Source organism: Bos grunniens, chromosome 18 (genome assembly GCF_055505025.1).
Source record: "Bos grunniens cultivar Pamir isolate PY7600 chromosome 18, Bosgru_T2T1.0, whole genome shotgun sequence".
NCBI lineage: Eukaryota > Metazoa > Chordata > Mammalia > Artiodactyla > Bovidae > Bos > Bos grunniens.
In genome coordinates, this window is record NC_141182.1 from 57616142 (window position 1) to 57639721 (window position 23580).

The window sequence follows — 23580 nt, forward strand, 5'->3', positions numbered from 1 at the left end:
GGTTCATGTCTCTCAGCAGGATTTGACATAGGAGATAGAGGGGCCTCTGGGCTGGACAGCTGGTATTTGTCTGGAGTGAAATTGAAGCTTTGTTCTCACTCACAAACTCCAAGGGCAAATCTAGTGGCAGAAGCTGAAGTCTGTGGGAGTAAAGAGATACGGTGCCCACTCCTCAGGTTGAAGAAGACTTCACTGTACAAGGGCAGGAAGCCTCCTTGATGGCCGAAAAGGGAGGGGGCCCCATCCCATAATAAGTGTGGACATGCACCCACAGGCCTCTGTGGGGGATCAATCTTAGCAAATGTCATGCCCACATCTTGGGGAGGGTGCAGGTACCAGTCAGGTGTGAAAAAAGAGACAAGGTAATTGCTCAAAGGTGACCAAAGACCCAGAAGGACGGTCCTAAATGAGGGATTTACATCACCTCTTCCTGGGCTCCTCCGCAGGACACATACACTTCTCTCAGTTCTTTGTCTTTGAGCTGCTTCTCTCTTAAACACCCTGCATTTCTCTATGCTCTCCGAGATGTTACGCTGTGTCAATAATAATGGACTTCTATACGTATTTATGCTTCTTGCCTCCTTAAAATATTCTTGGGTTCAAACCAGGGAACGACCGAGGGTCACTTTGCTTCTACACTCTGGTCACCGGCGGTCTCATGGCTGGCAGTCCTGCTTTTCATCCAGGGCACCCTGGTTCAGCTCCGGGCAGGGAGCCGAGATCCCTCTCCAGGCGCGCTCACTGCTGTCTCCCCGAGATCACGATCATATGTTTTCTGTCACCATGGCTGGAAGAGGCGCGATTTCATTGCATATTGTGGTAGATAATATCGCCCTGTGTATCTGCACTGCATCTTTTCTATCTGTCATCTCTCCTTCTAAGCGTAGGTTGCTTCGCTGTCTTGGTTATTGAACCTAGAGCTGCCGATATCGCTGGGGTGTGGCTGTCTTCTAAAATATTACTTTTTCTCCAGCTCTCTCTGCAGGCATGGAGCCCAAGCACTGAAAATTTATACACATATATGATTTTTTAATTTATTTTTTATTGCTGGATAATAGCTCTGAAATTTTCTGTTAGTTTCTGACTAAGCTCATGCCAGCTCTGATTATAACTTATTTGGGGTTGAACTGATTTATGATGTACGGGCCTTAGTGAGCAGCAGATTCAGGCCCTAGTGTGGAACCAGGCCTTAGCCTTGACCAGAGTCAGGCCTAATTGAGGACCAGACTCAGGCCTAAGTGTGGACTGGAGTCAGGCTGTAGTGTGGAACAGTATGAGGCCTCAGTGAGAACCACAGCCAGGCCGCAGTGTGAGCCAGAGTCAGACTTAACGTGGACCAGTCAGCCCTGAAAGTGGACGAGAGTCAGGTCTTCAGTGGTTTAGAGTCAGGCCTGAGTGTGGACCAGAACCATGCCTCAGTGTGGACCAGAATCTGTACTGAGTGTGGACCCGAGTCTGGCCTGAGTGGGTACAAGAGTCAGGCCTTGGTGTAGACCAGAGTGAGGCCTAAGTGAGTAATATCAGGAGGAGTCGGTTCCACACTCTGGAAACAGTCAGGCCTGATGCTGGTCACACTCAGGCCTGATGCTGGTCACACTCAGGCCTGACGCTGGTCACACTGAGGCCTGACTCTGGAAACACTCAGGCCTGACTCTGGTGCACACTCAGGCCTGACTGTGGTACGTACTTAGGCCTCACTCTGGTATGACTCTGGTTCTGACTTAATCCTGACCCTGGTAAAGCAATTGTAAACATCTGCTGTGCAGTTAACACCCACCAGCCCTCGTGTGTGCTCAGTCGCTTCAGTCGTGTCCAACTCTTGGCGACCCGATGGACTGTGGCCCACCAGTCTCCTCTGTCCGTTGGATTCTCCAGGTAGGAATTCTGGAATGGGTTGCCAGGCCCTCCTCAAGGTATCTTCCTGAGCCAGGTAACCAACCAGTGATGTCTCCTGCCTTTTCTGCATCTCAGGCAGATTCTTTACTGCTGAGCCACCTGGGAAGGCCCTCACCAAGCCTGGGCACCTGTTAAACAAACAAACAAAAACCTACACTCAACAACTGTTCTCTGAAAGGTAGTGGACAAAGAGCCTGAGACCCAAATCACTAAGGCCCCACCTCGCACCCCCTCCCCGGAGGCCCCACCTTGGCAGGGCCAGCCCCGCCCTGCTTCTCCACCCCTTTCCTTCCCTGCCCAGGGTCCCACCGCACCCTCCCTCCCTAGGGCCCCTGCCCCTCCCCTCCCCTCCCCTCCCCTCACCTCCCCTCCCCTCCCCTCCTCTCCCCAGGGTCCCACCCTCCCCACCCACTCGTCCCTGGACCCTCTCCAGCAGGCATGTGCAACTTTTCCCTCACACTGATCCCACCACAGAGGCCTGCGGTGCGTGTCCACACTTGTTATGGGATGGGGCCACATGGTCTTCTCAGCTCCAAGCAGCCTTCCTGCGCGTGTGCAGAGAGGGAAGCTCTGCTTGTCCTCAGGAATGGGCATTTTATCTCTTGACCCCAGCAGGGCTCAGCTTCTGCCACTAGCTTTGTCCTTGGAGTATCTGGTGAGAACAGAGCTTCAACTTTACTCCACCTGACAGACTCCAGCTTTCCAGCCTGGGGGCCCTTCTATCTCCTACCTCAAATCCCTCTGAGAAACATGAAAAATAAAATTGTTTATTGGGAATATGAAGGGCAAAGGTCTGTCTTCTGGAGCTTCTTCAGGCTGGCATGGGACTGTAGACCCCACCTTGCTGGGGTCACGGAGCTCTCACCCTGTCTCATGAAGGGGCCCCAGGGTGACTTCTGGTGTTAATCTCTCAGGATCTGTTCCAAGGATGGACTGGAATCTCTGCATTACCCTTATCTTGATGTGAAACTGTAGTAATCTGAAAGAGACAAATTTAACAAGGAGATTTAGAAAAGCAGGGGCTGAAGATCGGTAACAGAATTACTGTGACCAGGGGCCCAAGCAGGAGTGAGAATCGGGTTATGTTTTGCAGCAGTTTTGATCCTGGTCCAGATAGTCAGCACGGGTGGTGCCCTGTTCAAAGGAACGGAGCCTTTGCGTGGTCTTACATACTTCCGATGTCTCCTGTATTAGCCCAGAGTGACTGATGTGGGTGTGACAGGCTCAGTTTCAAGTCGTTGGAGGAGTGACAACCTGAGCAGTAATAAGGAAAATAGATCTTTTTTTTTCCAGGAGGGTAAGCCTGAGTTCCAGTCCAGACCTGGCACTTCAAGGAGACCTTTAGCCTGGTAGCCAGTTGTCTAGATTTATCTAAATAGAGTTTAACGTCTGATGTGGTATTATTAATAACACAAAAAAAATCACAAAACCCAAAGCAGTTGTCACAGTTACTGACTTTAGTGCTTCTCTAGGCATGAGAAGAGGCAGGAATGTGGGCTCATGAGAATCTTTCCTGAAGACATCTAACCGTCTGAAGGCTTGCTCTGCCGGCTTCCCCAGAGCCCGGGGCCTCGTTCCTGACCTCCGCCTCAGTGCCGTTCAGGGTGTGCTGAAGGCCAACCACGGCAGAGGCCCCTGATTCAATCTTCGCAGGAGCAGACGGCGGTGCCAGTCTCCTGTCAGCATGGCCCCCTCATGGCCGGAGGTTTGATGACGGTTTTGGTGGCATCTCACATCCGTTTTGAGCCATGGTGCTAGGCACGCTCGTTCCCAGGCCTGGCAGAGATTCCGCTGACAGGCCACTCAGTGCGCCGTTACTGGACAAGGCCACAAAGCAGCAGCCGGGAGCCGCTGGGCCACCTGTCTCTCCAGCCTCTGTGGCCCATGAAAGCATTCCCATTTGGAGCTTCTTCCATATTTAGGGTTAAACCACTACCATCACTGAGCTCATGAGGAATGATATGATATCATTGTGTTATCAGAGGCTCAGTCGTATATTTGGTAATGCAAGAAGCAACTCGAAAGCAGGCAGAACAAGAAATAACACAGCTGGCAGTGCTAGTAGGGTCACAGGCAAGAATCTGAGAACCTGGACGAAGTGCAGCCAGTGTAATCCAGGTCCTACGTTTACTAAGGCGGAAAAGTCTTAGTAAACATAGACCTGAATTAACAAAACTAGAATTTAATATTTAATGAAACAAATTTTCTCCTAAAATTACCCCCATTTTTATTAAACTAGGCCAAGACTAATGTGTTTTAAAAATAAGTTTGGTGTACTGACCACACAGCTTCTTCTACACGGTCTCTGCTGTAATTCCTCAGGAGTCTTGGACTAAAATTCCCAAAAGGCCTCTCAAGGCCAAGAAAGTCATGCCAGAGGCTTGCCATCAGATTTTGACTAAGTGGATTTTTCTCTCTTGTTGTTGCTAAGTTGCTAAGTCGCTTCAGTCGTGTCCGACTCTGTGCGACCCCATAGACGGCAGCCCACCAGGCTCCCCCGTCCCTGGGATTGTCCAAGCAAGAACACTGGAGTGGGTTACCATTTCCTTCTCCAGTGCAGAAAAGTGAAAAGTAAAAGTGAAGTCGCTCAGTCGTGCCCGACTCTTAGCGACCCCATGGACTTCAGCCTACCAGGCTCCTCTGTCCATGGGATCTTCCAGGCAAGAGGACTGGAGTGGGGTGCCATCGCCTTCTCCATTCTCTATTCTAAAGGTCCCCCAAATCTCAAATCTTTGAGATTCTTGTATGTGTCAGGAGACGGTCTTTTCATTTACCTGATAAGGCTGCTCAGAACCCAAGTGTCTCTAAGTTCTGGAGGGACAAGGCAGAGAGAAAAGAAAAAATGTTTGAATCTTTACCCAGAGGTGTAAATTACCAAACTGTTGTAAGTCTTACGTAGCTTGAGGAGAAGAGCTTCTTTATACCTGAAAAGAGTGGAAGCCAGTAATGCGTCACCCCAAAGGTCATGAACGTTATAATCAGTTTAGTAGTTGATGTAGCCCCACGTAATTAGTCTTTGTTCTGTGTCCCTGCCTGATGACTGAGTGTGATGATGACAGTGATGGCTTTGAGAAGTTTGGGAAGCTTTGTTAAGGCTTGCACGGTGTGTCCAGTGAAGTGGGTGCCATGATCACTGGAGACTGTGGCAAATGTACCCCAAGTGGAAAACACATTTTAAACTATTTTTTCCCATTGTGAGGCCATCAGACATGTAACATGTACCCAGGAAAGGCTGGAAGCCTTCAAATATAAATGATGTCTGTCCGGGAGCTGGGGAGAGCTGAGTGGCCATCTTGGATTTCCTGTGGCCCTGACTCAGTTACAGTGTGTTTACCACTGTAAATTCCTTGATTTCGGAGACTATTGCCAACTCCTAAGAACATCAGGAAAACAAAAGTCTGACAACGAGGGGTTAATTCTTTGTAGAAGCAGAATTAGCTTTATCTACATGTACCACAATCTTCATAGATCATTGTGAAATAATATTTAGTTCACCAAAGTAACCAAAGATTTTAAAAACAAATATAAATCACTTTAAGGCAAAGAAATTTATATAGACTGTTATCAAAAGCCACATTCTAAGAAAACTTTATTCTCTTAATAGGGAGAGAAAACCAAATCCCAGTCTGGTCACAGCTTACTATTAATCACCAAATTTATTTACCTAATCAAATTCAGTGTAGTCTTAGAGAGTCCTGGCCACATATAACATTATCTTCCCAATATTCAGTTCAGTTCAGTCGCTCAGTCGTGTCCGACTCTGCGACCCCATGGACTGTAGCACGCCCGGCCTCCCTGTCCATCACCAACTCCCAGAGTTTACTCAAACTCATGTCCATCGATGTTCCTTTCGATCATGTCCATCCCAGTGTTGCTTTAATGCAAACCTTGAACTCCTGGATTTCGGGTTTCAGCACCAAGTGGTCTCACAGGCAGCAGTGAGCCGTCCTGAACTGAATGTGGGGAGCCTGGATGAGAACCAGCAGTCCTCGCTGCCAGACCAGCAGGGGCCAGGGGCTAGAAGCAAAGTGACCCTGGGTCTTTCCTCTGCTTGAAAGCAAGAATGTCTCAAAGAGGCAAACCCTGTAAAAACAGATACAAAGTTCACTATTAGGGACAAGGCAGAATGTCTGGGCAAGCACACAGAGAAGCAGTTTATTTATTTAACACAGAGACTAAGTACCACACAGCGGGTAAGCAGTGCCGGAGTCCTGGGTGAGAGCCCAGTGAGAGGAGACTTACATCACTCACACAGGACGCCCTTCTGGGCCTTTGTTTACATTTGGAGAAAACATATATCATATAATACCACTCCTAGGTGGAACCTAAACATGGATACAAGTGAACTTCTTTACAAAACAGAAACAGCTTCACAGACTTAGAAAATAAATTTATAGTCCCCAAAGTGAAACGTGTGGGGCGGAAAGAAACTAGCAGGTTGAGAATAACATAAACACACTACTATTTATACATCTAGAATATCCACAAGGACCCACCACAGAGCACAAGAAACCCTCTCAAAACTCTGAAATAACCTCTATGGGAAAAGAAACCAATAAAGAATATATGTACTTCTACGAATAAATGAATCAAGTTTCTGTACAAGCCATCACAATGTAAGTCACCTGTAAACTACAATTCAAAAACATTTTTTTTAAAAAAAGAGAAAAGAACTGCTGACTCTGTTCCCTTCTGGCCTTGGGGACCTGGGCTGGTGTCACATCCCAGGAGTCTGAGCAAGCTTGGGTCCCCAGGCGGGACTGTCCTGGGGCTGAGGGCGCTGGGGAGGGTTTGCCAGGCAAACAGCCCCCCACCCCGCCCACCCCCATGGACTTGGACTGCCTGTTCCCCTCTGCATAAGCCCACAATCTGCAGATCCAGGGGACCCTCCTGCAGCAGAGCCAACCCTAGCGCCCCCAAAGGATGGTGGGGTCTCTGGGCTGGAAGAGCTTTGCAACGTGCTGTGGGCTCCCTGTCTCCTGGTGGCAGGGTTCCCACCTCCAGCCTCCTTCCTTAGGGTCACCCCACTGAGAGGACAGCTCCTTCTGCAGAGTGGTGTGGCAATCGTTGAGATCTGTCGGGGGATAAAGGCTCAGAGAGAAGAAGGAAGGAGACACAGCCTTGGGTGGATCCATTCTAATTAACAACCCAGAACAGGACTTGCCCTAAGGCTCTGGTGGGCATGAAGAAATGCTGCCACCTTGTGGCCGCTTTAGGTAACATCAACTGAAAAACCTGCGCTGATGGGCACTTAATAATATTCAGCAGGCCTGCTCGGATGTAAGGAAAAAACACCTGTCCTTAACTAATGCCCTCGAGTAGGTCCTGGAAAAAGAATTTAAAGCAGAGCAGACGGTCCAGAGGCCAACTTTGAGAGGTCAGTTTTACTCACACTGGTTTTTTAAAAAAATCACATGAACGGCCTTCACATCATGAACTCTTATAAAAAACCCAGATCAAAACTACAAGGAAGTATCACCTCACATTGGTTAAATGGCCTTTGTCAAAAAGTCTACGAACAGTAAATGCTGGAGCGGTTGTGGAATAAAGGGAACCTTTCTACACTGATGCTGGCAAAGTAAATTGCTAACAACCAGTGTGGAGGAGAGGGTGGAGGTTCCTTCAACAAGTGAAAAATGATGAAATTCACAGTCCCTAACCAATTACAGAAAAAGACATTTCAAATCCATTAAAGAACTAAACTGAGGGACGATTACTCTAACCCTCTTAAGGAAAATATAGGCAGAACACGGTTTGACACAAATCTCAGCAAATTGTTTTTGGATCCACTTTTAGTATAATGAAAAATAAGACTCAACAAAAGGGACTTCATTAACGTCAAAAGCTTTTGCACAGCAAGGGAAACTCAAAACGAAAGAAAAAGACAACTCTGAACGTCAGGGGGAAAATGCAACCGAATTTAAAAGCAACGTATTCATCTCCAAAACATGCAAACAGCTCCTGCAGCTCAACAGCAAAATACAATCAACCCAAGAGAAAAAACTGGCCAAAGATCTAAATGGATGTATCTTGAAAGGCGGCATCGAGATGGCCACAAAGCCTATGAAAAGATGCTCAGCATCACTGTTAGAGAAATGCCAATCAAACTGCAACAAGGTATCAGTTCACCCCCTCAGAATGACCATCCTCCAAAAGATCTACAAAGATTCAATGGTTCAGAGGCTGAGGGGAACAGGGAAACCTACACTGTGGGCGGGGATGGAAATGGGTGGGTGCAGCCACAAGAAACACAGTATGGAGATTCCTTAAAACATTAAATATAGTTACCACCTGATGAAGCAAGCCCACTCCTTCCCTCAGATCTGGATAAAATCATAATTTAAAGTGATACTTGCTCCTCTGTTTTCATGGCAGCACTAGTCACAAGTTCCAAGACAGAGCTTCAACCAAAGTGTCCATCAACAGAGAGAAATGAACAGGAACTGATCCATCTAGACGCTGGAATACACTCAGCCATCAAAAAGAACAACAACAAAAATAATGCCATTAACTGCCGCATAGATGGACCAAGAGGTTTATCCTACTCAGAGAAGTCAGGGAAAGAGAAATATTACATCAGTTACAGGTGCAATCTGTAAGTTCTTTCAAGTGAACAGATTTATAAACAGAAATAGACTCAGACTAATAAAACTCACCTATGATTATTTCAAAAAAGGGAAGGGTAGGGAGACATTAAATAGTTGGAATTAACATACATACTACTTACTATCAGATAATCCCAAAAAACCTACTGAATAGCACAGGAAAGTGTACTGAAAACACTGAAAGAACCTATATGGGAAAAGACCCCTACAAATAAGAGAATAGACATACATTTATGTATAACTGAATCAAGTTCTTGTAAACCTAAAACAAGCCCAACAGGTATCAACTGTATTCCAACAGAAAATAAACACTAAAGTCGAACCAAAAGCGGAGCATGAAGAAATGCTGCCGCCTTGTGGCCACGTCTGGTAACAGCAACTGAAAAACCTGGGCGGATGGGCACTTGGTTATTTACCAGGCTTGCAGGGATTTACGGAGAAGGCGATGGCACCCGACTCCAGTACTCTTGCCTGGAAAATCCCATGGACGGAGGAGCCTGGTAGGCTGCAGTCCACGGGGTCGCGAAGAGTCGGACACGACTGAGCGACTTCACTTTGACTTTTCACTTTCATGCATTGGAGAAGGAAATGGCAACCCACTCCAGTGTTCTTGCCTGGAGAATCCCAGGGACGGGGGAGCCTGGTGGGCTGCCGTCTCTGGGGTCGCACAGAGTCAGACACGACTGAAGCGACTTAGCAGCAGCAGCAGCAGGGATTTAATGAAAAAAATACCCGTCCTCAATAAATGTCCTCGGGTGGGTCCTGGAAAAAGAATTCAAAAGAGAGGGCAGACTGTCAAGAGGCCAATCTCGATATATTAGTTTTACTCACACTGTTTTTTTGTTTTTTTTTTTTTAATCCCATGAAAAGCCTCCACACCCTGCAATCTTACCAAAATGCAAATCAAAACTATGAGGTACTGCCTCACACTGGTCAAAAATGACCTTTGTCAAAAAGTCTACAAACAATAAATGCTGGAAGGTTTTGGAGAAAAGGGAATTAATTCTCCTGCACGGATGCTACCAAGTTAAATTGTTAACAGTCCATTCAGAGGAGAGGGTAACAAGATAACAAGATAACAGCGAATGAAATTGTGACATTCCCTATCCTCATACAGAGAAAGTAACTTCAAACCAATTAAAGAGCTTAATGGAGGGACAATTACTCTAAACCTCTTGAGGAAATTACAGGAAGAACAAGCTTTGACATAAACCATAGCAAACCCTTTTGGATCCACTTTTAGAATAATGAAAAATTAAAACTCAACCAAAGAGTTGATTTTCTCTAACCTCAAAAGCTTTTGAGGTTTTGTTGAGTTTCTCGAACCTCAAAAACTTCTGCACTGGAAGGAAAACTGTAAACCAAACTAAAAAAAAGAAACCCTCGGAATGGGGGAAAAAAAGTTTGGAAATGAATTTAGAAACAAGGAATTTATCTCCAAAATATGAAAACAGCTCATGCAGCTCAATGTATATATATTTAAAAAAATCATCCCATTAGCAAAAATGGACCAAAGATCTAAATGGGCATTTGTCCAAAGAAGACATCCAGGTGGCCATATAAAGCACCTGAAAAGATGCTTAGCATCACTAACTATTGGAGAAATGCAAATCAAAACTGGGCCACCGTATCACCTCACACCCCTCAGAACAGCCATCCCCCAAAAGATCTACAAGGATTAAACGCTGCCGAGGGCGAGGGGAACAGGGAATCCTCCTACACTGTGGGCAGGAGTGGAAATGGGCGGGTGCGGCCAGGAAAGACAACAGTATGGGCATTCCTTTAAACACTAACCATAGACTTAGTACACGATCCGGCAAGCCCACTCCTTGGTTAGATCCGGAAAGAACATTAATTTAAAATGATACATGCACCCCTCTCTTCAGGGCAGCACTACTGACAATACCCAAGACAGAGCATCAACCAAAATGTCCATCAATAGAGAAATGAAGAGAAAACGGTTCATTTGTACACCGAATACACTCAGCCATCAGCAGAACGAAAAACTGCCACAGGCAGCAGCATGGATGGACCGAGAGATTTATTATACTGAGTGACGTCAATTAGAGAAGGAGAGAAATACATCACTTACGGGGGGAATCTATAAATTCATTAAATGAACTAATTTATAAACAGAAACAGGCTCACAGAAAACTCACTCACGATTTTTTTTTAAAGGTAGGGGAAGGAAGACATTAAGAGGTTGGGATTAACATACTCACTGCTTATTATCAGATAGATAATCCAAAATAACGGAATAGCACAGGGAAGTCTACTGAACACACCGAGAGAACCAATATAGGAAAAGAACCCGAAAGAGAATAGACATACGTTCATGCATAACTAAACCAAGTTCCTGTAGACTTAAAACAACACATCGGAAATCAACTCTACTCGAACCGAAAATAAACACTAGAAACAAACAACAAAAAACCCAACAGTGGAGCATGAAGAAATGCTGCCACCTTGTGGTCACTTTTGGTAACGACTGAAAAACCTGTGCTCATGGGCACTTCATATTCATCATGTTTGCGGGGCTTAGAGCTCTGTAGCTCAGACAGTAAAGCGTCTGCCCGCAATGCGGGAGACCTGGGTTTGATCCTTGGGTCGGGAAGATACCCTGGAGAAGGAATTGGCAACCCACTCCAGTATTCCTGACTGAAAGTCCCATGGACGGAGGAGCCTGGTAGGCCCCAGTCCATGGGGTCACAAAGAGTCGGATATGACTGAACGACTTCACTTTCATGGGGCTGTAAGGAAAAAACATCTGTTCTCAACAAATGTCCTTGGGGAGATCCTAAAAAAAGAATTCCTAAAAAAAGAATTTGAAACAGGGCAGTCGGTCAAGGGGACAACCTCGAGAGGTCAGTTTTACCCACACTGTTTTTTTAAAAATCATATGAAAATATTTCAACATGGCGAAATCTTAAGAGAAATGCCAATCAAAACTCACACAGGTCAGAATGGACATTGGCAAGAAGTCTAAAACCAATAAACGCTGGAAAGGGTTGTAGAGAGAAGGGACCCCTCCTACATGTTGGATGCTGGCAATGTCAATTGTTAACAGCCAGACTGTAGGACAGTGCGGAGGTCTCTCAAGTGAAAAGAGAATGCAATTACCACACTCCCTGAACCCAGACAGAAAAAGAAACTCCAAATTGATGAAAGAGCTCAAAAGAGGGCTGATAATCTCAACCTCTTGAGGGAAATATAGGTAGGACAGACAGATAGACAGAACACGCTTTGATATAAACAGCAACTCCGTTTGGATCCACCTCTTAGAGTAACGAAATAAAAACTAAACTAATTTTGGGGGCTCCAGAATCACTGCAGATGGTGACTGCAGCCCTGAAATTAAAAGACACTTGCTCCTTGGATGAAAAGTTATGACCATCCTAGACAACATATTAAAAAGCAGAGACATTACTTTGCCAACAAAGGTCTGTCTAGCCAAAGCTTTGGTTTTTCCAGTAGTCATGTATGGATGTGAGAGTTGGACTATAAAGAAAGCTGAGTGCCGAAGAATTGATGCTTTTGAACTGAGGTGTTGGAGAAGACTCTTGAGAGTCCCTTGGACTGCAAGGAGATCCAACCAGTCCTTCCTAAAGGAAATCAGCCCCAAATATTCACTGGACAGACTGATGCTGAAGCTGAAACTCCAATACTTTGGCCACCTGATGTGAAGAGCTGACTCATTGGAAAAGACCCTGATGCTGGGAAAGATTGAGGGCAGGAGGAGAAGGGGACAAAAGAGAACAAGATAATGGATAGCATCACCAAGTCAGTGGACATGTTTGAGCAAGCTCCAGAGTTGGTGATGTACAGGGAAGCCTGGTGTGGTGCAATCCATGGGGTTGCAAAGTCAGACACGGCTGAGCGACTGAACGACAACAACATGATTATACAGTGGAAGTGACAAGTAGGTTCAAGGGACTAGATCTGATAGACAGAGTGCCTGAAGAACTATGGACAGAGGTTTACAACACTGTACAGGAGGCAGTGACCAAAACCAGCCCCAAGCAAAAGAAATGCAAAAAGGCAAAACGGTTGTCTGAGGAAGCCTTACAAATAGCTGAGAAAAGAAGAGAGGCAAAAGGCAAAGGAGAAAAGGAGAGAGATACCCATCTGAATGCAGAGTTCCAAAGCTAGCAAGGAGAGATAAGAAAGCCTTCTTAAGTGAACAATGCAAAGAAATAGAAGAAAACAATAGAATGGGAAAGACTAGAGGTCTCTTCAAGAAACTTAGAGATACCAAGGGAACATTTCATGCAAAGATGGGCTCAATAAAGGACAGAAATGGCATGGACCTAACAGAAGCAGAAGAGATTAAGAAGAGGTGGCCAGAATACACCAAAGAACTGTACAAAAAAAGGTCTTAATGACCTGGATGACCACAATGGTGTTGTCACTCACCTAGAGCCAGACATCCTGGGGTGTGAAGTCAAGTGGGCCTTAGGAAGAATTACTACCAACAAAGCTCGTGGAGGTGATGGAATTCCAGCTGAGCTATTTTTCAATCCTGAAAGATGCTGCTGTGAAAGTGCTGCACTAGGTATGCCAGCAAATTTGGAAAACTCAGCAGTGGCCACAGGACTGGAAAAGGGCAGTGTTCATTCCAGTCCCAAAGAAGGGCAATGCCAAAGAATGCTCAAACTACTGCACAACAGCGCTCATTTCACATGCTAGCAAGGTAATGCTCAAAATCCTTCAAGCCAGCCTTCAACTGTACGTGAACCATGAACTTCCAGATGTACAAGCTGGATGTAGAAAATGCAGAGGAATCAGAGATTAAATTGCCAACATTCATTGGATCATAGAAAAAGGGAATTCCAGAAAAACATCCACTTCTGCTTTATTGAGTACACTAAAGCCTTTGACTGTGTGGATCACAACAAACTGTGGAAAATTCTTAAACAGATGAGAATACCAGACCACCTTAGCTGCCCCCTGAGAAACCTGTATGCAGGTCAAGAAGCAACAGTTAGAACCGGACATGGAACAACAGACTGGTTCCAAATTGGGAAAGGAGTATGTCAAGGCTGTATATCATCACCCTGATTATTTAATGTATATGCAGAGTACATACTGGAGAGAAACTCTAGTAATGTAATAAGTGATGAAAGAGGTTCATCCCAAATTTAGTTTAGAAAACAGGAAAGGGTTTATACAAGAAAGATAAGTGAATGATGTTAAAACAAAGTTTTTAATCAAATCTAAATAAATATCAAAGAATGTATAAGAAAGCATTTCATCAGTTCCTCTTTTCTGAAGTTCCTGGAGGAGAATTACTGTAGATAGTAATCCATAGTTAAGACAGATAGAAAATTGATATGTTGCTCTGCATCACCAGACAAAAGATTGGTGTTTCAGTTCAGTTCAGTTCAGTCACTCAGTCATGTCCAACTCTTTCCAACCCCATGAACCGCAGCACGCCAGGCCTCCCTGTCCATCACCAACTCCCGGAGTCCACCCAAACCCATGTCCATTGAGCTGGTGATGCCTTCCAACCATCTCATCCTCTGTCGTCCCCTTCTCCTCCTGCCCTCAATCTTTCCCAGCATCAGGGTCTTTTCAAATAAGTCAGCTCTCCGCATCAGGTGGCCAAAGTATTGGAGTTTCAGCTTCAACATCAGTCCTTCCAATGAACACCCAAGACTGATCTCCTTTAGGATGGACTGGTTGGATCTCCTTGCAGTCCAAAGGACTCTCAAAGAGTCTTCTCCAACACCACAGTTCAAAAGCATCGATTCTTCTACGCTCAGCTTTCTTTATAATACAACTCTCAATCCATGCATGACCACTGGAAAAACCATAGCCTTGACTAGACGGTTGGTGTTTAGAAAGGTATAATTATTAGCAATGTATTCTGGTTCTATCAACATGATTTGAGATTATTTGAAAACCAAAATGAATGTAATGCAACTCTCAAATTATTCCATGCTATGCTTTGTTTCTAATGTATTTGAAGTTACATTTGTGAAGGTTGCTGCCTCAAAGATAAAAGAACCCCTTCTATCCTAGGGAGAAGTCATTTATATTTATTCTCCATTAGAAGATTAACTGCAATGTAATGTGTACACTGAACATCTAAATGGCGGTGTTTGTCATTCATGTGAAACATCCCTATAGGTCACCATGATGTAAGTGTTCAGGAACTAATTCTATGTATCAAAGTAAGACAAAATTCTAAATTTTCAATAGTTATGTCATTTGCTTATTAAGGATAAGATAATGAGAGTTCACTGGAATCTTAATGTATCTTTATCATATCAACTGAAGTCATGAATATTAGTTGACATGCTTGGGATAACGACATCTCTGATACCATAGTATGCGAAAGCCTTCCCAGAAAAGTCATGTAGCTAGTTACATCTTGTTTATTAAATGATTAGCCTCCATTTTGTAACCATAGAAGTCACAATTCTCGGATCACTGTAGCAGACAAATGAATATTGTTGTCTATGCTTGTAAATCTGTATTTTAATTAAGGTCACACAGTGGATTGTAACAGGTTTTATTCAATGTGTGATATTCATATATGTTAATTAATAAAATTGAATGGTTTCTGGTGATAAAGTTGATGTGTAATGAATGGTTAATGCACCACCAACATTAACCTCTCCCACCTTCTTTAAGGCTACGGGGGAGCGATTGTGACAATAAACCATTAGGTAGCACAGAGGGATGGCATCTGTAAAAATTAGTTTCCTTACTGGCCTTAATCCTCAAATAATGTCACATATTTTCCATAATTTCTACAATGTACCTTCCCCCGCCCCCTCTCTGTAACTGCAGGGACGCTGTGATGGTTCTAATAAGAAGGACCATACAGAGTACTGTTGAGAGCCTCCCTGACTGCTCCGTGCTGTTGCTGCCTCAGCGTCTGTCTGGGGACCAGGCAGCCTGCAGGTCCTTGAACTCACACCAGCCAGTCCTGTGAGCACCTCCACTAGATGACCCCGTTCCTTGAGACCAGCAGTCTTGCTGAACCCCAGGGTCTACTGCACAGGCCCCCCTTCAATGACACCCTCAGAGCTCACCAGAATCCTGCTCCTCTTGGTTTGAATAGACCCATCCACGCTCAGCCTGGGGAGCCCACAGCACTTCACCCAGGGTCCCTTAGAAAGGCCTGAACCCCAAGTACTGGAGCTATCTCTGCTTGGTTCTAGCCTGACCTCTCCAAGAAATTCCTGACCTAAACCCTTCCCTCCTGAGAGGTCTCAGCTGTGCTGAGTGTGAGGGCTGAAGCTCAGGGCTCCTGAGTGTGGGTCTTGGGGAAGAAGCATCAGAACAAACAGGGAGCTTGCTGAAGACTCATTTCATGGCCCCACCTCAGACCTGCAGATTCATAACCTCTCAGAGTGGGGCTCTGACCTCCTGGAATTGTATACACTGAACTGGTTCAGAAAGAATCTTTGGCCAAGTGGTTTTCCACCTGTTTCCCATCAGGGTCACGTGACCAGTGGTGAGCGATAACCTCCCCGGTGCCCTTCCCACAGAGTTCTCTCTCCGTCCTGTGGGAGCATCAGTGTGGCGTGTAGGAAGTGCTCCAGGGGATTCTAAGGGGAGGCCTGGGTTAAGGACGTGGCTCCTGGTCCATTTGTGAGAGCTGAGGCCTGGCTTCAGTCCAAGCAGAGGCAACAACTTCTGCTCTGCATGAGCTTTAAAGGGGCAAGTCAGTGCAGCCCACACACCCCATGTTAGCAGAATTTGGGGGACTTTATATGAAGAAAGAAGAGTAGACAACAACAACAAATTGATAGATTGGTCTCCACGGAGGAGCTGATTGTCCTGAATCTCTCCTGAGACAAAGGACAGGAGAGGTTGGCGTTTCCCCGCTTTTCAAGGTCCTTCTGCCTGTGAGGGTGTTGGGAGCAGGCGAAGGAGCTGTGCTGGCACCTCTGAAGGTGTAATCTCATGACGCTGAGGTGATTCCTCCACAGTCTTGATGCGAAAACGACCCAGGGCAGCAGGAAGAAGAGGAGGAAATGGCAGCTTCTCAGGTGAATGTCCTGATCCAGGTTAGAGCCTGTGTCTGCTTTATCCTCCTTAAATACCCTGGATTGAAAACATACAACTCTTTAATTCTCTTTTTCTGATATTCTTGCCTGGTGAGGTGGTTTTTGACTATTAAATACTGTTTTTTCTTTTATTTTTATGGGTCACAATCAGGCTCTTCTCTCTCCATGAGCCTCTTCTCCTTGTCTGCCTCCAGGCTCCCTACAGGGCATGAAGCATTCCCAGTGTGAATGAACAACTTTCAGTTTTTCAAAATATTCCCTTTTCGAAAGACCGACAAGGGAAGGCATTGATGTGCAGAACTTCTGTTGGGATGGGGTGGGGTCGCAATGAGTCAGACAGGACAGAGGGACTGCAATGAACTGAAACAGGATGACCTTAATGGTCTAGAGTTCCTTAGAGACTTTTGACAAAAATCTGACTATTCTCTGCATTGGTAAGAAAGGTCTATTATTTAAATGTGCTGTTAGGGATGCAGAACTGGGGAGGTATTTTTGGAGTAAAAATGCAGAAAAGTGAAATTTTTTCAAGATACATTGACATTTCCTTATTTTTGCCGAAAGTACCTGAGCAGTGACCACGTGTCTTCTTGAGTGTTTCTCGCACGTGACACCAGTTTATCCCATAACACCTGATGGTCACGAATTCGGGTGTTTTCTGCTAGATTCCCACACCATCAAGTTCCATTTTTGTCTCTTTATCTTTAATAAAATCCTGGCAAGATGTAGTGAGGGAGGTGCACAATCCAACACAGCTAAGGTGGAAACTCCATTTCCTCCTAGTGTCTCTTTGCTGCTAGTTGGCTTTGAAATGTGAACACGCAACAGTGTTCAGGAGAGATACTGAGTTTTCTAAGGAGAGGTTTCCATCAGTCAAGTCAGACCCTTTTCGCTTATAGGTTATTACGAATATTGAGAGTAGTTCCCTGTGCTATGCAGCAGATCCTTGTTGGTTATTTTTGTGTATACTAGAGTGTATATGTTAAACCCAAAGTCCTAATTATGTTCATTTTTCTAATGAGCAGGTCCCCTTTGGAGGAAAGGAAGAATCCCGGTGCTAGGTGTGAATGAATGAAGCGGATGACACAGGTGAGAGGTCCAAAGACCACAGAGGAAGCCAGACGTGTTCAGATGGTTTGGGGAGGCCTGCTTCACTAGAATGAGAAGCCTGGGTTTATGTCTGCCAAAGAGGGACATGACCGGCCCCGTTCTTCTGCTGTTTCATCTCCATCTTCTTCAGCTCCAGTGGGTTTTCCCTCAGTTTCACTGAGAGCCAAAACCTTCCTCCTGGTCTATGAGGACCTGCATACTCTCGGTGCTTTGGGGGACCTAGGAAAAGCTGCTAACAGTTCTGACAAACTCTGCCTTAAGGCCTTTCCAAATTTTCGTCTCTGCCTCAAGTCAGAAAAGAGTTGTGGAGATCTGGGATTAGTTGACAAAATTCCAGAAATACTTGGAGCAGGTATATGCTTCCTGCTTTCTAATCTCCAATGGAAACTTCAAACATGGCTCTCTGAAGTTCATACTCAGTCCCTGAAATCATAAAATGTAATCCCCAATTTCTGCCTCCCAATTTTTTCTTCTATAATCAAATTTTAGACATTTTTAAGTGCATTTACCCCAACTCATCAGTGCTAAAACCATTTAATATATCTATTAACTCACAGAAATATTTTTTACTGTTCTTTTATTTTGTATTGGAGCATAACCGGTTAACAATGTTGTGATAGTTTCAGGTGGGTAGCAGAGGGCCTCAGCCGTCCATACACATGTGTCCGTTCTCCCCCAAACTCCCCTCCCATCCAGGCAGCCACGTAACATTGAGCAGAGCTCCCTGTGCAGGACAGTAGGACCTTGCTGGCTCTCCATTTTAAATATAGCAGTGTGTACATGGTGATCCCTTATGGAGAATTGATATTTATTTTTCTTGAAATGTTGTTGGAATTTTCCAGTTAACTCATCTACTCCAGGGATTTTTTTAAATTACTTTTTTACTCTTATTAATAGTTGTAGATGTGTTATAATTTTTTAATTCACTCATGCTAACATCTAAGGTGTTCTGTGTTTCTCAAAATTGAATCTTCCTTGGAGGTATTCAACTTTTTGGTATAGTATCAGTCATCATAACCTGATAGAATTACCTTTTCTTCCATGTAATATATACAGTGCATTATTTTTACTTCTGATCTTCTTTGCATCTCACCTCTTATTAATATAGCTAAGGGTTTGTCAATATTGTGTACAACTGTAAAGCATATTCACTCAAGGTACTAAGTGGGATCTTCGTTATTTGTTATCTTTCAGCGATATCTTCTCATGACACCCAGGGTTTGTTCCCAAAGAAGCCGTGCATAGGAGATTCATGTGTAATGTGCTCAGAAATTCTGAGAGCTCTCAGCTTGGAAATGTGTACTTAATGAAAGACTGGGAAAGTAAGGGGGGCTGTGAAGGGCCAAAAGGATGTTGTTTTAGATGTAACCAAATCAGGACAATTATTCATGATGAAAACATGATTGCCAAAAGAAATTGAGGATATGCATCAACTTGGGGAAAATTCCATTTGAAGTCAATAAGTTCTGCAGAAAAATATGTTTTTGTAAGCAAGAACCCACATGATTTAAAAAAAAAAACATATTCTCTGGTGTGAAATTTTGAAAACATGGAAAGTCATCTAGTCTATGCTACAAATAATCACTCAAACCAGTATGAATATAGCTTTGAATTAAACAGTCAGTCATACATGTCTGAGAGCCAGAGATTTGAAAATGAAGGAAGAAAATCTCACTATGATCAGTTTGAGAGATCCTTTAGTGAAGGCTCATTATTTTTCCACCAAGAAACATTTTCTCCCTATTCCAATATCTGTAATGTCAATAATAATGAGACAGTCTTTATCCAGCTGCCGTCATTCAATGGGTATCATAGTACAGATAATGCGGAACAACCTTCCATGTGTAATCCCACGAGTGAGGCCTTAAGCGAGAGCTCCAGCTTCAATAATTACAACAGTATTTATGATGGAGCCGGAATCTACCCATGCCTTGAACCTGGGAATCACTTTGACCAAGACTCAGGTCTCATGAATCATCAGAGAACTCTATGTTCAGAGAACCACAGTGATGAATGTAGAAATGTCTTTTATCAAAGCTCAAATCTTATTACAGATGGGAATATACATATTGAAGAGAATAATTACAAATTTAGTGAATGTGGTCAAGTTTCTAACCAGTCATCAGAACTTACTCAACATCTGAGTATTCATGCTAAGGAGAAACACTGCAAGTGGAATAAATGTGGGAAAGTCTTTCCTCAATTATCAAATCTAAATAGACACAGGAAAATCCACACCGGAGGGAAACCTAACCAATGTGCAGAATGTGGCACAACCTTCAGCAAGCCCTCAAGCCTTACTCAACATCTCACTATTCATACTGCACAGAAGACTTACAAATGTCCAGAATGTGGCAAAGCCTTTAATCAGAGCTCAAACCTTAATCAACATAGGCAAATCCATACTGGGGAGAAACCATATAAATGTCAGAATTGTGGGAAAGCCTTTAACCGACGTGCAAGACTTAATCAACATCAGCGAATCCATACTGGGGAGAAACCATACAAGTGTAAAGAATGTGGCAAAGCTTTTATCAGTTGCTCAAATCTTAATCAGCATCAGAGAATTCATACTGGGGAGAAGCCTCACACATGCAGAGAATGTGGGAAAGCCTTTAATAGTTGCTCATATCTCACTGTGCATCAGCGAATTCATACTGGGGAGAAGCCTTATAAATGTACAGAATGTAACAAAGCCTTTAATCATCACTCAAACCTTACCCGTCATCAGAGAATTCATGCTGGGAAGAAACTATACAAATGTACAGAATGTGGCAAAGCCTTTAATCAAAACTCAACCCTTACTCAACACCAGCGAATTCATACAGGAGAGAAGCCTTATAAATGTACAGAATGTGGCAAAGCCTTTAATCGAAACTCAACACTTACTCAACATCAGCAAATTCATACAGGAGAGAAGCCTTATAAATGTACAGAATGTGGCAAAGCCTTTAATCAAAACTCAGCACTTACTAAACATCAGCGAATTCATACTGGAGAGAAGCCTTATAAATGTACAGAATGTGGCAAAGCTTTTAATCGAAACTCAACACTTACTAAACATCAGCGAATTCATACTGGAGAGAAGCCTTATAAATGTACAGAATGTGGCAAAGCCTTTAATCAGAGTTCAAACCTTAGTCGACATAGGCGAATTCATACAGGGGAGAAACCATACAAATGTAAAGAATGAGGCAAAGCTTTTAATTGCCTCTCAAATCTTACTTGCCACAAAATAATTCATACTGCCAAGTAGTCTTACAAATATAAATAATATGACAAAGCCTTGAAGTGAGCTGTCACCTCACTCAGCATCAGAGAGCGTGTGCTGGAGAGAGACCCTACAAACGTAGTAAGTGATGAAAGAGGTTTGTCCTAAGCATACACATCAGAGAATGCCAGAGAGTTCATACTGGGAAGAACACTTAATGCTATAAAAAATGTACAAAATGAATTTAAAAACTCAGGTCTAAATAAATATCAGAGAATTCATCAAAGATAGCATTCAGTCAATAACCCTTTTCTGGTATTACTTTAAATCAGGATATTATAGAAAATGATCCAAAGTTAAAACACTTAGAAAAATTATTTGTTACTTGGACCATAGGATCAAGGCAAGAGATGTTGGACAACATAATTATTATCATTGTATCCTTATTCATATTGACAGTATGTGAAAGTGAAATTTAATATAACTCAACATTCAAATTACTATGTGCTATACCTTTAGTGTGTATGTGAATATGCTTTTTTAAAACTAATATTCTTGATCTTTGCTGCCTCAAAGTTAAAACCCTTCTATAATAGGTGGAAATAATTTTTATCTACTTTTTTATGTACTATTAAGGATCCTCTAATGTGAAATGTACAGTGGAAGTCTAAATGGAGGTGATGATTGTCATTGTTTAAAGCATCCCTCTATGTCACCGCTAGGTAAGTGTTCAGAGAATAATTCTTTGTATTAAAGTAAGACAGAGAGTCGAAATTTTAAATAGTTGTGCCAATGGTTTTTTATGGATATAAAGATGGCAGCTCACTGAAATCCTGATGTATTTTTATAACAGCAATAACTAGAAGTCATGAATTTTAGTTGACATGGTAACAATCAGGAAATCTTCACAGATACCCAAGAAAAATACATGTAACCTTTTCCTGAAAGGTGATGTAATTAATGTACATCCTTGTTTACTAAATAACTGCTCTCTCTGTTTTGTAAACCATAAATATCACATTTCTCTGACCACTGTATCACAAGAACAAGAATGTTTCCAAATGCTTGTAATCTGTATTTTGATCAAAGATTATAGAGTAAACTTTGGAAAGTTTTATTTAGATTATGTGTGAACTTACTCTATGTTAATCAATAAAAGTGAACGGCTTTTCATATATTAAACTTGATGTATATTTGAAGAAGTGTTCTCATCAGTAACAAGCTTCCAGGTGGTTCAGTGGTAAAGAACCTGCCTGCCAATGCAGGAGACACAGGTGGTGTAGGTTTGATCCCTGGGTCGGGAAGATACCCTGGAGAAGGAAATGGCAACCCACTCCAGTATTTTTGCCATGGGAAATCCCATTGACAGAGGAGGCTGGTGGGCTCCAGTCATGGGGTTGCAAAGAGTCAGACACAACTGAGCATGCACATACCTATTCCACCACCAATGTTAACATTAACACAAGCATTATCATCCCCCTGGGGTTTTTTAAGTCGTCATTAACTGATGGTGACTAGAAAGTATCTGTAACACAGTAGGATGACATCTCATGGGGCTTCCCAGGTAGTGCCAGTGGTAAAGAATTTGTCTGCCAGTGCAAGAGACATAAGAGACGCTGGTTCGATCCCTGGGTCCAGAAGATGCCCTGGAGGAGGGCAGGGCAACCCATTCCAATATTCTTCCCTGGAGAAGACAGGGACAGAGAAGTCTGGCAGGCTACCGTCCATGTGGTCACAAAGGGTTGGACACATCTGAAGTGACATAGGATGCACAGAGAATGACATCTCACAGTAATTCCCTTCTTCTACTGGCCATACCCCGCAAATAACTTGAGATCATATTTTTCATAAATGGTACAGTATGTCATTTCCTCATTTTTAACTACTGGGACATTATGATGGTTACAATATGGATTGCATAGGAGTATTGCTGAGAGTTATCTACAGTGCTCCATGATATTGCTGCCTTGGCATCATGTGTATGGACCAGAAGCCCATGGGTGCCTTGCTTTGACACCAGTTATTCTCATAAGCACACGTGCTAGATAACAGCCTGCAAGTTCATAAGCAAATGTAAATTCCTCATAGGTCTTCCCCAGCAGCCCTGGTCACCAGCAGTCTTCCTAAATCCCAGGCCCTTCTGTTTTTACTTACTCATTTATTTCTGGCTGTGCCAGGTCTTGGTTGCTGTGCGGGCTTTTCACTGCGGGGGCTTCCCTCGTTGTGCCACGGGGGCTTCTCTCGTTGTGCCACGTGGGCTCCAGGGCACACACTTCCGTAGTTGCGGCTCCCGGGCTCCAGAGCGCAGGCTCAGTACTTGTGGGTATGGGCTTAGTTGCTCCGCGGCCCGTGGGATCTTCCCGGGCCGGGCATGGAACCCGTGTCCCCTGCATTGGCAGGAGGATTCTTAGCCACAAGGAAAGTCATTACCTTTTGGTGAGAATGCTTCAAGTTCTCCAGGCAGCCTTGATGCTGACAGACACCTGAGAAAAGGCTCTGGGACGTGAGGGAGAAACATTCTAAAGCTCTGATCTTGAACATCATCAGAATAAAAGGGGAAAAAATTAGCAGTTGAAAACCACGTCAATAGGCAACATCAGAAGCAGAGAATGAAAGGTTTGTAAACTGTTAATCCAGGGCATTTCAGGAGGAAAAGCAGACATAGCCTCTGATCCAGACATTTACCCGAGAAGCTGCCATTTCCTCCTCTTTTCCTCCTGCCCTGGGTCGTTTTCTTCTC

General features: G+C 43.9%; 1 protein-coding gene and 2 long non-coding RNA genes across 3 annotated transcripts; 2 read left to right on the top strand and 1 right to left on the bottom strand.

Moving 5' to 3' along the window:
- Positions 1 to 5312: 5312 nt before the first annotated feature.
- On the bottom strand, positions 5313 to 9263 carry LOC147354346 (uncharacterized). Its single transcript, XR_015146372.1, has 2 exons — positions 8918 to 9263; positions 5313 to 5979 (listed from the first exon to the last, which is right to left on the bottom strand). It is a non-coding gene; the product is annotated as an uncharacterized LOC147354346 (long non-coding RNA).
- An 8281-nt stretch (positions 9264 to 17544) lies between these two features.
- Positions 17545 to 19045, top strand: LOC147354347 (uncharacterized). Its single transcript, XR_015146361.1, has 2 exons — positions 17545 to 17608; positions 18824 to 19045. It is a non-coding gene; the product is annotated as an uncharacterized LOC147354347 (long non-coding RNA).
- Positions 19046 to 20961, top strand: LOC147354348 (uncharacterized). Its single transcript, XM_086353860.1, has one exon. It carries the CDS (start codon positions 19179 to 19181, stop codon positions 20820 to 20822), a length of 1644 nt encoding a protein of 547 aa, XP_086209986.1. The 5' UTR covers positions 19046 to 19178; the 3' UTR covers positions 20823 to 20961.
- Positions 20962 to 23580: the final 2619 nt, after the last annotated feature.